The 12,904-nt window shown below is 44.8% G+C and overlaps 1 protein-coding gene across 1 annotated transcript in view; it reads left to right on the top strand.

Annotated features, from left to right (window-relative positions):
- Nucleotides 1-780: 780 nt before the first annotated feature.
- QRICH2 (glutamine rich 2) overlaps nucleotides 781-12,904 on the top strand; it is a 38,043-nt gene continuing 25,919 nt past the window's right edge. Inside the window, exons 1-2 of the mRNA XM_008594817.1 lie at nucleotides 781-825; nucleotides 1,214-1,324. Of these exons, the coding sequence (XP_008593039.1) occupies nucleotides 781-825; nucleotides 1,214-1,324 (156 nt within the window). The remainder of the gene's footprint in view (nucleotides 826-1,213; nucleotides 1,325-12,904) is intronic.

The raw sequence follows: 12,904 nt of genomic DNA, 5'->3' as shown, positions 1-12,904 counted from the left end.
CATCATAACTGAAGTATGTTTTTGCTTATAGGGATCATAAAAAACTTACTTGATTGATTGTGCTTTTTTCCCCCTCCTGTGTTCTCTGGGAAAATTCAGTTACACGCAGATCTCTTTCTTCAGGGAAAAAAAAGGACTCATATCGCAACCCTCAGTGTCGCGCCCGTACCGGACCGGGACCGGCAACGCGATCACAACCCTCGGCGCTGCGCCCGCCCCTCGCTCAGCCAGTGAGCGGCCGGTCTGTATGTGGGATCCGAACCCTCGGCGGGAGCGCCACCGCGCTCTCAAGCGGCGCACTGTAGCGGTGCGCCACCAGGCCGGCGCTTTGGTTCTTTTGAGGTGCTTTTTCTACTTCAACGGGCGCAGGTGTTCAGACCCTGTTGAAGTGCCCAATACTTTTTGTTTCTTGAGAGGTGAGGTGGGCCTCGTCCGACAGTGCTGGAATGCTTCATTAGCTGCTAGCGTGAAATGAATCCCAGGGCCAGAGGTTGCCACCTCTGCATAAGCGTTCACTTGGCATGCTGTCCCCCAGTACTACTCCCACCGCACCCCGCCTCCTTTCCCCTTGTTGGCTGGGAAGAGAAGTGGGAGCCCGGCTTTACCAGCCAGGTAAAAAACAAGTAGAAACCCTGCCTTCCCCTAAGAGCTGCGCACAGACCTCCCCCTCAGACCTCCCCCTCCTCTCGCTGAGTCAGTTGCATGTGCGTGTAGAGGCCATGGGTGGGGCTGCTGTGATCCTCCATGTCTGAACTCTTCTTCCAGGAGCTCCTCCAGAGGATGGATGACCTAGAGAATCTAATCAAAGACCGAGAGGGCTTCCTGGTAATATGGGCCAGTTCTGTGGGAAAGGGGCCTCCAGGGACTGGGGGGAAGGGTTGTCCTCAGCCTGGCCCCTCTCTCCAGGGCTTGTCCAGACTCCCACTCTGGAAGCCTGCATTCCTCCAGGGCAGGGTGGTGGGTGCCCTCTGCTTCTCTGGGCTCTGCTCCCAGATTAATGGGGAAATCCTTTCCATCCCTGCCCAACACTCTATTGGGGCCCACATGGGACTGAGAACCAGCCAGACTTGCTAGTCCCTTGAAAAACAATGAATTCTCCCTGGGGGTAGGGCGGTGGAGGGACCCACCCAATCCTGTTAGCCTGGGTCTGTACCTAAAGCTTCCTGGGATTAAACTAGGGTGTGTGTGGGTGTGTGTTTTCTGTTATTGTCAGGAACATGTAGGCCGGAGGCTGACTTTGATACCTGATGGAGAAGAAGTCACCATGGTCACCTGGCAAGAGCTGGAGCAAGCGATTACTGATGGCTGGAGGGCCTCACAAGCGGTGAACAAATGGGGGGCCTGGGCAGTGGTCTTTGGTGGGGTCCCCAGAGCTTCTTTCTTTTTACACAGTATTCTGTTATATAGATGTTCATAATTTATTTCACAAGTTCCACATTATGGATATTTTAAATGTTTTTTCTAGTCTTTTTTTTTTTGGCAGCTGGCCAGTATGTGTATCCAGCCCTTGACCTTGCTCTAACTGAGCCAACCAGCCAGCCCTATTTTTTGCAATCTTATAACAATTGCTCCATGGTGGTGACACTCAAATGTGTGAAGAGGATACATTCCTAGAAATGGAATGTGCACTTGTAATTTGGCCAGCTGTTGCCAAATTGCCTTCCGTGGATCTTATTCCAGTTTAGACTCCCACCAGCACCATGGGAGAGGACTTTTTCTGACGACTGTCCCCGTGCCGTATGTCAGTACCCAATTTTTTGAGCTTTGCCAACTGATTGGATGGAAAACGGTACTTGAGTGCCATTTTAACTTGCTTTTGTAGCTTTTCCAACTTCCTTTACAGTCTGTCCAGAAATGCACAAGCCCCTTCGCTCAGTGGACCGAGCTGACCAATTCTGGAAATCAAACCTCTGTAGGGGGCCCTTTGCTGCTGGTGACTTTTGCACACAGGCATGCGTCTGTCTGTTCTGAAACAGTGCGCAGGATGACCAGATCGTTTTAAAAGCCCTAACCTTTGTTCACCTGAATAAAATTAAACTAGATTATTTTTCAAAAAGGCCGTCAAAAACGAGTATTAGCTGCCCTTTTGGTCTTGACAATCCTTCTCCTGGCTTTGTGCAACTGGGTTACTCAAACAGGATCAGTAAACATTCTAGGGTACTTCAAAAAGTTTTCTGAAAAACAGAATTAAAAGATTATGTGAGTTTTTCCATGAATTTTTTTGAAGTACCAGCGTATGGGCAGGAGGGTGAAAGGCGGAAGCAGGGTGAAGAGTAAACCTTTTGGCGCCATCAAGTGGCCATCTGGGGGAGCGCAAAATATTATCTGGGTACAAAAGACATCCTGCCAGTCTCCAAGACTCTTTTCTGAATTCCGGGCCTGTCCTCCGTGGAATCCTCAGCGGAAAGGGACATCAGGAAGAGTTGCAAGAGGACACTGCAAACAAAAGAAAAGTGGCCTAGAAAAAGGTGGCCTCTGCTTTCGCTGTTTATTCTTTAAAGCCAAAGCTTGTTTACACATCCCAGTATTAAAAAAAAAAAAACCCTTTACTTTTTACTTACATTTTTACTCCTACAGAGGTAAGAAAGCATCAGTGTTTTGACAGTTGCTCCTAATCGTGAACAACTCCAGAAGCAAAAGAGAATAAATGTGAATATTAACAAGCTCTGGTAATGGCAAGTTCAGCTGCTGCACAGACCATAGTGAAAGCGACAGGGAGTTTCTCTACCCTTTCTTTTTTTTTTTTTTTTTTTTTAAAGATGACCGGTAAGGGGATCTTAACCCTTGACTTGGTGTTGTCAGCACCACACTCACCCAGTGAGCGAACCGGCCATCCCTATATGGGATCCGAACCCGTGGCCTTGGTGCTATCAGCACCGCACTCTCCCAAGTGAGCCAAGGGCCGGCCCGAGTTTCTCTACCTTAAGCGGAGAACATACGACGCATGTTCTAGATTGCATGGCTGGAGGGACCCTTTAACGTAAATATGAAGTCAGGATTTTAGAACTGGGTGTTTCTCAGGTCAATTCTGGATTTTGGCAGACGACGGTAACTGTAAAGCAATGGGGAGGTGCCCCACCTGCCCGCATCATGCGTGGAGAGCCCAGACTGAACAGAGGGCTTCGAGCACAGCAGTGCAGTGGGCACAGACGAGGAACGTTCCACGCTTGGCTACGTAGACATGAGAAAGGAGGCTGCCCATGTGGCAGCAACAGTGAAGGGAATTTAGGACAAAAGTGGAAGATGCCTATTCCAGGACTTGAATGTAAAAAAGGACCCAAATCAGCTCTTTCCAAGGGTGTATTCTAACAGGCAACCGAGCAGTCCTTCACAACTTGGCTCAGGTACCCAAAGATGATGCTGCAGCTGCTCCTGCTTTCCTCCCTCCATCCTCACCCCTTCCCTCCGCCTCCCCCCTCCTCCTTTTAATGGTAAGAAAGAATAAAAGACTTACTGTAACCAGGGAGACCCAACCCTAGAGCTTTAGCCCAAACTTGCTTAAAGCAGAAAAAAGCTTCAGTTTCCCCTGACCGAGGTAATGAATCTAAGTGCCAGCTAGCTCAACTGTGGCAGGCATGTAACAATGGAAGAATTTAACCATCTTCCAGTGACCATTTTACTAGGTCCAGGGACCTCGAAGACAGATATTCTCTTGCAGAAATAGCATGCCCAAAGCAAAGGACATTTTTCTCTTTGAAGCTTTTGTGACAGGCTAAACCAAGTAGAAAACTCTTCTTTATTGGCATCCATCGAGGGAGAGGCAGTAAAAGTCTTTAACATACTGGACAAGTTTAAAATGGCCAGAAGACAATATTACCCTTTGTTGTAATCTTGAGGAATCCGGGCCCAAATCTCCTGGGATCTTGAAGGCAAAAATTGGAGAGCGCGACAAAGAAAACAGGATGAGCAGGAATCTCCCCATGGAAACACTTTGCTGTCCGTGGAATGCATCCTGGTTAAGTCACCAGAGTAGGAGCTTGGGATAATAAAGTAATATTCCTGTACTAATTGAACCAAAATCTGGAACAAAACTATATAATACATATTTTGAGAATATTGGGGAAGTTGGGGTCTTATAAGGAGCTCTGGTTGGAATTAGGATTCCTGGGGGGAATGTCTATCTGAGAATCAATGAATCTATTTTGAGTCAAAATGCATTTCTTTGGGCCGGCCCTGTGGCTCACTCGGGAGAGTGCGGTGCTGATAACACCAAGGCCAAGGGTTCGGATCCCACATAGGGATGGCCGGTTAGCTCACTGGGTGAGCATGGTGCTGACAACACCAAGTCAAGGGTTAAGATCCCCTTACCGGTCATCTTTTTTAAAAAAAAAAAAAAAACCAATGCATTTCTTTGAAGCCCCTCCACTGCTAGCCTGTTTGGATACAATTACCATTTGGGTTTCTTCTACTTTGGGACTCAAAGAATAGTGAAGCAATTTAGGAAAAGGGCTTCACAAGATCGAACCTGGTTTTAACTAACTGGGCAAAATAAGTCTGACTTCATGGCACGTCCCCAGGAAAACAAGTATTGGTTAGAGCATGGTGTTGTAATACCAAGGTCAAGGGTTTGAATCCCCCTACCGGCCAGCACCAACGCCCCCCCCCCCCCAAACCAAAAGGAAAACAGAAGAATTTTGTATTGTACTGAGCTCATGGAAATAGCAGGGCGTGGGGTAGGGATTTCAGTGAAGTCAGTAAGGCTAGAAAGCTCCAGTTCAGGAGGGATGGCTGGATGCCTCAGGCTAGAGAGTTAATCCTATATCCTGACTGTTCAGGGGATCACAACCTAACAGGTTAACAGAGGAGGAAGGGCTTAAGTGCATCTTGAATCAAAATATATTCACTGATTTTTGGTGACTGGCTGGTACAAGGATCATACCCTGGACCTTGGTGTTTTCAGCATCATGCTCTAACCAACTGAGCTACCTGGCCAGCCCTTATTCATTGATTCTAAGATGGATATCCCCCTCCTCTATTTTAACATCTCTGAAATCACGATGTGTCTTGGAGTTGGTGGCATTTTATAATTAATTGTCAGGTACATAAAATAATGGTGCATCTGAAAATGATACCATTTTAGGGGCTGGCCGATTAGCTCAGTTGGTTAGAGCTTGGTGTTGATAACACCAAGGTCAAGGGTTCAGATCACCATAGTGGTCATCTGCCACACGCAAAAAAAAAAAGACAGTCTTAGATTTACTGAGATATGGAGAGAGATGGCATGAGACACATTTTGGTTAGTAAATTTTATGATATGGATGATCTCAGAAGGTGTGGGGAGTTAAGAAGTCATTTTAACATAGGGTGACATCTCTGACTCCAAAATTCTTCACTTGGGGGGTACAGAGAGTAAGGGACAAAGCCACAGAGGGTGTTTCTGTCTCCAGGTTTTCCTCACAGGGAGGGGCTGTGTGGCTGTACTTTGGTTCTCTGGACATCTAGAAGACGAGTCTGAAGTGTGGATTGTGTTAGGTCAACAGTGACACTGCTCATTCCCAGTTCCTTTCACCCTCAGACACAACATGGGTTTCATTTGGTTTAAAACTGCCAATTTGGGGCCAGCCCGTGGCTCACCTGGGAGAGTGTGGTGATGATAACACCAAGGCCACAGGTTCGGATCCTATATAGGGATGGCCGGTTCGCTCACTTGGGAGAGCATGGTGCTGACACCACCAAGTCAAGGGATAAGATCCCCTTACTGGTCATCTTTAAAAAAAAAAAAAAAAAACTGCCAATTTTTCTAGGATCCTATTTCTCCCCCTACCTCTGTAGCTATTATGTCCATTTTTCTAGAATTCCAAAGTGTTCTGTAAAAACCAGGACTCTGGTTTTCGTCACTGCGGTGGGCTGAATGACAGTCCCCCAAGATATCCACGTCCTCATCCCCAGAACCTGGGAATGTTGCCTTACGTGGCAAAAGGGACTTTGCGGATGTGGTGAAGTTAGGGATCTCGAGGTGGAGAGATCAGCCTGGGTCATCCAGCTGGGTCCAACGACATAATCACAGAGGTCCTTATAAGAAGGAGATACTACTACAGAAGAGCAGAGGGTGACATGGTCAAAGTCAAGGAAAGCCGGCAACCATCACAAGCTGAAGGAAATAGCCCTGCCAGCACCTTGGCTTTTGCCCAGTGAAACTGGTTTTGGACTTCTGACGTTCTGCACCGTAAGATAACAGATTTGTGTATTTTTTTTTCTTTTTCTTTTTCTTTTTCTTCCTTTTTTAAATTTTTTTGTGCTGGCCAGTACAGGGATTGAATCCTGGATCTTGGTATAAATTTGGGTTGTTTTAAGCCATGAAGTTTGTAGTCATTTGTTACAGCAGCCATAAGAAACACATACAGTCCCCTTTTTCCTCTTGAGACATTTCATGAATGACCAGCTCGTCTTGAGTTTTGCTGAATTTTTTCTGCCATCTTTGGTTATTTTTGTCTCTGAACTTTGGCTTCCGGAGTGATTTTCTGACACTGGCAATGCTTCGGTGTCTGCTAAAGACTTGCTTTAAAAGTCTTTCCGTGGCGTCAGTTTCCTTTCCTCCTCTGTTCCGTGTGCAGTGATTGATTTTAGGTCCAGTAGGCCTTTCTAGGGCACACGTTGTAGGCAGAGCTCTAAGACAGCCACCAAGATTCCTGCCCCCTAGTGCACACTCTGTTCAGTCTCCTCCCATTGAGTGTGTGCAGAACCCATGGATATGATGGGCTATTAGGTTGCCAATCGATTGACTTCGAATTCATCTAAGAGAGATTGTTCTGGGCAGACCTGACCTAATCAGGTGGGCCATTTTTAAAAATGTGAAGCATCAGAGAGATGTGCAAACTGCCTATGGGGGCCCTGCAGCTAGGATCCGAGGACAACCTCTAGGAATTGAGAGTCATCTCTGGCCAACAGCCAGCAAGAAAACGGAGACCTCAGCCGTACAACCCCCAGGAGCTGAATTCTGGCAACAATCTGAATAAGCTTGGAAGTGGACCCTGGGCCTCAGACGAGACCATAGCTTGTCCAATACCTGGATTGCAGACTGTGAGACCCTAGCTACCACGTGTCCAGGCTCATGACCCACAAAACCATCATGAGATAATAAACTTGTGTTGTTGGGCCGGCCCGTGGCTCACTCGGGAGAGTGCGGTGCTGATAACACCAAGGCCACAGGTTCGGATCCCATATAGGGATGGCCGGTTCGCTCACTGGGTGAGCGTAGTGCTGACAACACCAAGTCAAGGGTTAAGATCCCCTTACCAGTCATCTTTGAAAAAAAAATAAATAAATAAATAAAATAAATAAATAAACTTGTGTTGTTAAGGTTGCTATGTTTCTGGTAATTTGTTATGCAACAATACAGAAGGAACACAGGATACTTGAATAGTGTTCTTGTTGAGTGATTTTGAGCAGCACTGAGAGTAGCCCCAGGGTTGGGACAATCTGCTGCTGTGACGGTGCTGCTGTGCCTCTGCAGAGGCAGTTTTGACCTCAGAGGGAAGTATCATGCCTCCAAATTGGGAAAGCTCTGACCAGGTAAAGTTCCAAGACATTGTAAATATCTCATTCTTCCTGAAATTTTGTAGGTTCTTCGGGAGTAGTAGGAATTGCTTTGCTGTGATTTTAAGGTCTCCCAGTATCCAGGGAAGGGGCACTACAAGGGGGGCGATGCCCTTGTCACCCTGGCCAGAGAATTCCCTAAAAAAAGCTGGTACGTTTGCACCGTTACAGGTGCTGGCCAATGGATTTGGCTCAAATTGCAGATTTCAGATTGTAATCATCTGAATGTGGATCCTGACTACAAATGGTTGTAATGGGGCTCACAATGCAGCCTCCAGTCAGGGTTAGTACTGAGACAGATGGCACCACTGGCTGTGGTTTATGGAGAGGCATATTTTTAATGATAGGGTGGAGGGAGGATTCCCACTAAAATAAACCTGCAATATCCTGTGCTGCCTTTGTGTAAAAAAAAAAAAATAAAAAGCTTTATTGAGGTGTAATTGTCATGCAATAAATTGCACATATTTAAAGTGTATTTTGGGCCGAGCCCGTGGTGCACTTGAGAGAGTGCGGCGCTGGGAGCGCAGCAGCGCTCCCGCTGTGGGTTCAGATCCTATATAGGGATGAGCAGTGCGCTCACAGCGCTCACTGGCTGAGCGCGGTGCGGCTGGCCTCAAAAAGGACAAAAATAAATAAATAAATAAATAATAAAATAAAGTGTATTTTGACATACATCTGCATGTGTGAAACCATCACTACGATCAACATGAGACGTACCAAAATGTGCAATAAACTCCAGAAAGCACCCTTTGTACTTGGCTCCCTTCCTTCCGCTTCCTCGTTCCAAGGCAACCACTGACCTATCACTATAGCATAGTTTACATTTTCTAGATTTTTTATTTATTTATTTTTTTTGGAGGCTGGCCAGCGCAGGGATCTGAATCCTTGACCTTGGTAGTATAACGTCATGCTCTAACCAACTGAGCTAACCGGCCAGCTCTAGAATTTTATATCAGTGGAGTCATACAGTAGGTCCTCTCTTTTGTCTGGCTTCTTTCACTCCACATAAATATTGGAGATTCATCCCTGTGGTTGCATATATTAGCAGTTCATTCCTTTTTATTGCCGAGTAGCACTCCATTATGTGGATATACCACTATTTATTTGCGCATTCATTAGCTGATGGATATTGAGGTTGTTTCTGGTTAGGGGCTTGTAATAGTCCATTTTTGTGTTGCTTATAACAAAATACTTGAAACGGGATGATGTATAAGAAAGTGAAATTTATTGCTTACAGTTTCTGAGGCTGAGAAGTCCAAAGTCCATCTGGTGGTCCATCAGTGACCCAGGGGTCTCATGTTGCAAGATGGTGGAAGCAGAGAGAGCAGAGAGCAACCTCCTCATTCACTCTCTTGTTAAAGCCCTCAGAACGACGCCCCATTTTTAGTCCATTCATTATGGCAGGGTCCTACAATCCAATCACCTCTTCAAGGCTCCATCTTTCAATTAACATGATAGGATTTCCCATCCTCTTAACAGCCACAGTGGGGACCAAGTTTCTAATACATAAAATTTGGGGGACACAGTTCAAGCTCCAGTGAGTTTGGGGGGACATAATTCAGTCCACTAGAGGGCTATTAAATAAAGCTGCTGTGAACATTCGCACACAAGTCTTTGTGTGGATGTGTGCTTTCATTTCTCTTAGACAAATACCTAGGCGCGGGATGGCTGGGCCATATGGCAGGGGTATGTTTAACTTTTTAAGAAACTGCCAAACTGTTCCCCAGAGTGGCTGTACCATTTTGCATCTCCACGGGCAGAGTCCGAGAGCTCCTCTTGCTATACATCTTCACCCGTAGTTGGCATGATCAGTCTTTTTTTTTTTTTTTTTTTTTTTTAAAGATGACCGGTAAGGGGATCTCAACCCTTGACTTGGTGTTGTCAGCACCACGCTCAGCCAGTGAGCAAACCGGCCATCCCTATATAGGATCCGAACCTGTGGCCTTGGTGTTATCAGCACCGCACTCTCCCGAGTGAGCCACGGGCCAGCCCCATGATCAGTCTTTTTAATTTCACCCTTTCTAGTAGGTGTGTAATGGTATTTCATTGTGGTTTGAATTTGCATTTCCCTAATTACTAATGATTTTTGACCATCTTTTTTCATTTGCCATCTGTATATCTTCTTCGATGAAGTGTCCAAATATTTTGTCCATTTAAAAAATTGGGTTGTTTGGGCCGGCCCGTGGCTCACTCGGGAGAGTGCGGTGCTGATAACACCAAGGCCCAGGATTCGGATCCCATATAGGGATGGCCGGTTGGCTCACTGGCTGAGCATGGTGCCAAGCCAAGGGTTGAGATCCCTTTACTAGTCATCTTTAAAAAAAAAAAAAAAATTGGGTTGTTCGTTTTCTTTTCTTTCTTTCTTCTTTTTTTGTTTTTTTTTTGTTTTTTTGGTGGCTGGCTGGTACAGAGATCTGAACCCTTGACCTTGGTGTTGCCAGCACCACACCCTGACCAACTGAGCTAATTGGCCAGCCCCTGTTTTCGTATTATTGAGTTTTAAGAGTTCTTTATATATTCTGGATACAAGTCCTCTATTCGATGTATATTTTTAAAAGATTTTGTCTCATTCTGTGGCTTTTTATTCTCTTAACAGTGCCTTTTTTTAAAAAAGACAACTGGTAAGGGGACCTTGACTTGGTGTTGTCAGCACCACGCTCAGCCAGTGAGCCAACCGGCCATCCCTATATGGGATCCGAACCTGTGGCCTTGGTGTTATCAGCACCGCACTCTCCCGAGTGAGCCACGGGCCAGCCCCATGATCAGTCTTTTTAATTTCACCCTTTCTAGTAGGTGTGTAATGGTATTTCATTGTGGTTTGAATTTGCATTTCCCTAATTACTAATGATTTTTGACCATCTTTTTTCATTTGCCATCTGTATATCTTCTTCGATGAAGTGTCCAAATATTTTGTCCATTTAAAAAATTGGGTTGTTTGGGCCGGCCCGTGGCTCACTCGGGAGAGTGCGGTGCTGATAACACCAAGGCCCAGGATTCGGATCCCATATAGGGATGGCCGGTTGGCTCACTGGCTGAGCATGGTGCCAAGCCAAGGGTTGAGATCCCTTTACTAGTCATCTTTAAAAAAAAAAAAAAAAATTGGGTTGTTCGTTTTCTTTTCTTTCTTTCTTCTTTTTTTGTTTTTTTTTTGTTTTTTTGGTGGCTGGCTGGTACAGAGATCTGAACCCTTGACCTTGGTGTTGCCAGCACCACACCCTGACCAACTGAGCTAATTGGCCAGCCCCTGTTTTCGTATTATTGAGTTTTAAGAGTTCTTTATATATTCTGGATACAAGTCCTCTATTCGATGTATATTTTTAAAAGATTTTCTCTCATTCTGTGGCTTTTTATTCTCTTAACAGTGCCTTTTTTTAAAAAAGACAACTGGTAAGGGGACCTTGACTTGGTGTTGTCAGCACCACGCTCAGCCAGTGAGCTAACCGGCCATCCCTATATGGGATCCGAACCCATGACCTTGGTGTTATCAGCACCACATTCTCCCAAGTGAGCCACGGACTGGCCCTTAACAGTGCCTTTTGAAGAGCAGAATTTTTAGTTTTGATAAAGTCCAGCTTATCGATTTATTATTTTATGGATGATACTTTAGATGTTGTATCTAAGAAATTTTTGCCTAATGTAGGGTCACAAAGATTTTTCGCCTGTGTTTTCTTCTAGAAATCTTATCTCTTTAAGTTTTATATTTAAAGGGTCCATGATTCATTTTGAGTTAATTCTCATACCTAGTGTGAGATAGGGATCCAAGCTGACTATTTGCATGTGGATATCCAGTTGTTCCAGCACCATTTATTGAAAAACATATCCCTTCTCCACTGAATTGCCTTTGAACCTTTATCAAAAAATCAGTTACCTGGGCTGGCCGGTTAGCATAGTTGGTTAGAGCATGGAGCAGGTAACACCAAGGTCCAGGGTTCCACCCCTGTCCCTGCCGTCCAACAACAACAACAAAAAAGAACATCAGTTGTCCATATACAAGGATGTTTAAGTTTATTTCTGGTATATATAAAGACTCTTCAAAAAGTTGGTGGAAAGATTCATAATTGTCTTTTAATTTCATTTTTCCACAAACTTTTTGAAGTACCCTCATATATTCTGTTTCATTTATCTACTTGTCTGTCTTTACACCAACACCATCCTGTTTTGATTATTGTTTTAATGATCGTAGCTTTATAATAATTTGGAGGGGTTCTTTTGACTGCTGGCTGGTATGGGGATCCGAACCCTTGACCTTGGTATTATAACCTCATGCTCGAGCCCACTGTGCTAACCAGCCAGCCCTAATAATTCTTGAAATCAGGTGGTATTAGTCCTCCACCTTTGTTCTGTTTCAGAGTTTTTGGCTCATCTAGGTAATTTGCATTTCCCTCTCAATTTTAGGATCAACTTTTCAGTTTCTAAAAAAATCCTGCTGAGATCTCGACAAGGATTGTATTCAATCTAAACGTTATGCTGAGGAGTAATGACGTCTTAACAGCGCTGAGTCTTGGAACTCATAAACACAGTATATCTCCCCATTTACTTAGGTCTTCTTTAATTTATGTCAAAAATATTTTGTAGCTTTTATTGTGTAGGTCTTTAGCATCTTATGTCAGATTTATCCCTAATTATTTTATATTTTTGATGCTGCTATGGATATTTTGGTTTTTTATTTCAATTTCTTTTTTTTTTTTCTTTTATATTTTTGATGCTGCTATGGATATTTTGGTTTTTTATTTCAATTTCTTTTTTTTTTTCTTAAAGATGACCCGTAAGGGGATTTTAACCCTTGGCTTGGTGTTGTCAGCACCACACTCTCCCAAGTGAGCTAACCGGCCATCCTTATATGGGATCCGAACCCTTGACCTTGGTGTTATCAGCACCGCACTCTCCCGAGTGAGCCACGGGCCGGCCCTTTATTTCAATTTTTAATTCTTCTTGCTAATACATAAAAATACAATTGGTTTTTGGTTTTCCTTTTTTGGGGCGGCTTGCTGGTATGCGGACCCGAGCCTTGGTGTTATCAGCGCCGCACTCAGACCGAGTGAGCTAACTCGCCAGCCCTACAACTGGTTTTTGTAGATTGATCATATATCCTGCAAAGTTGCTAAATTCACTTAATTTAAGTAGCTTTTTATTTTTAAGGTTTTGTTGGATTTTCTGTATAGACAATAAAGTCCTCTCAGAGTAAAGATAGTTTTACTTCTCCCTTTCCAATCGGGCTATCTTGTCTTTTTCATGCCTTACGGTACTGGCTAAGACCTCCAGTTCAAAGTCAAATAGAATTGATGGGCTAGGGGCCGGCCCGTGGCTCACTCGGGAGAGTGCGGTGCTGATAGCACCAGGGCCACGGGTTCGGATCCCTTATAGGGAG

The sequence above is a fragment of the Galeopterus variegatus genome, unplaced genomic scaffold (genome assembly GCF_000696425.1).
Source record: "Galeopterus variegatus unplaced genomic scaffold, G_variegatus-3.0.2 Scaffold11642, whole genome shotgun sequence".
NCBI classification, from domain to species: Eukaryota; Metazoa; Chordata; class Mammalia; order Dermoptera; family Cynocephalidae; genus Galeopterus; species Galeopterus variegatus.
This window is presented reverse-complemented; position numbering and strand designations above follow the sequence as displayed.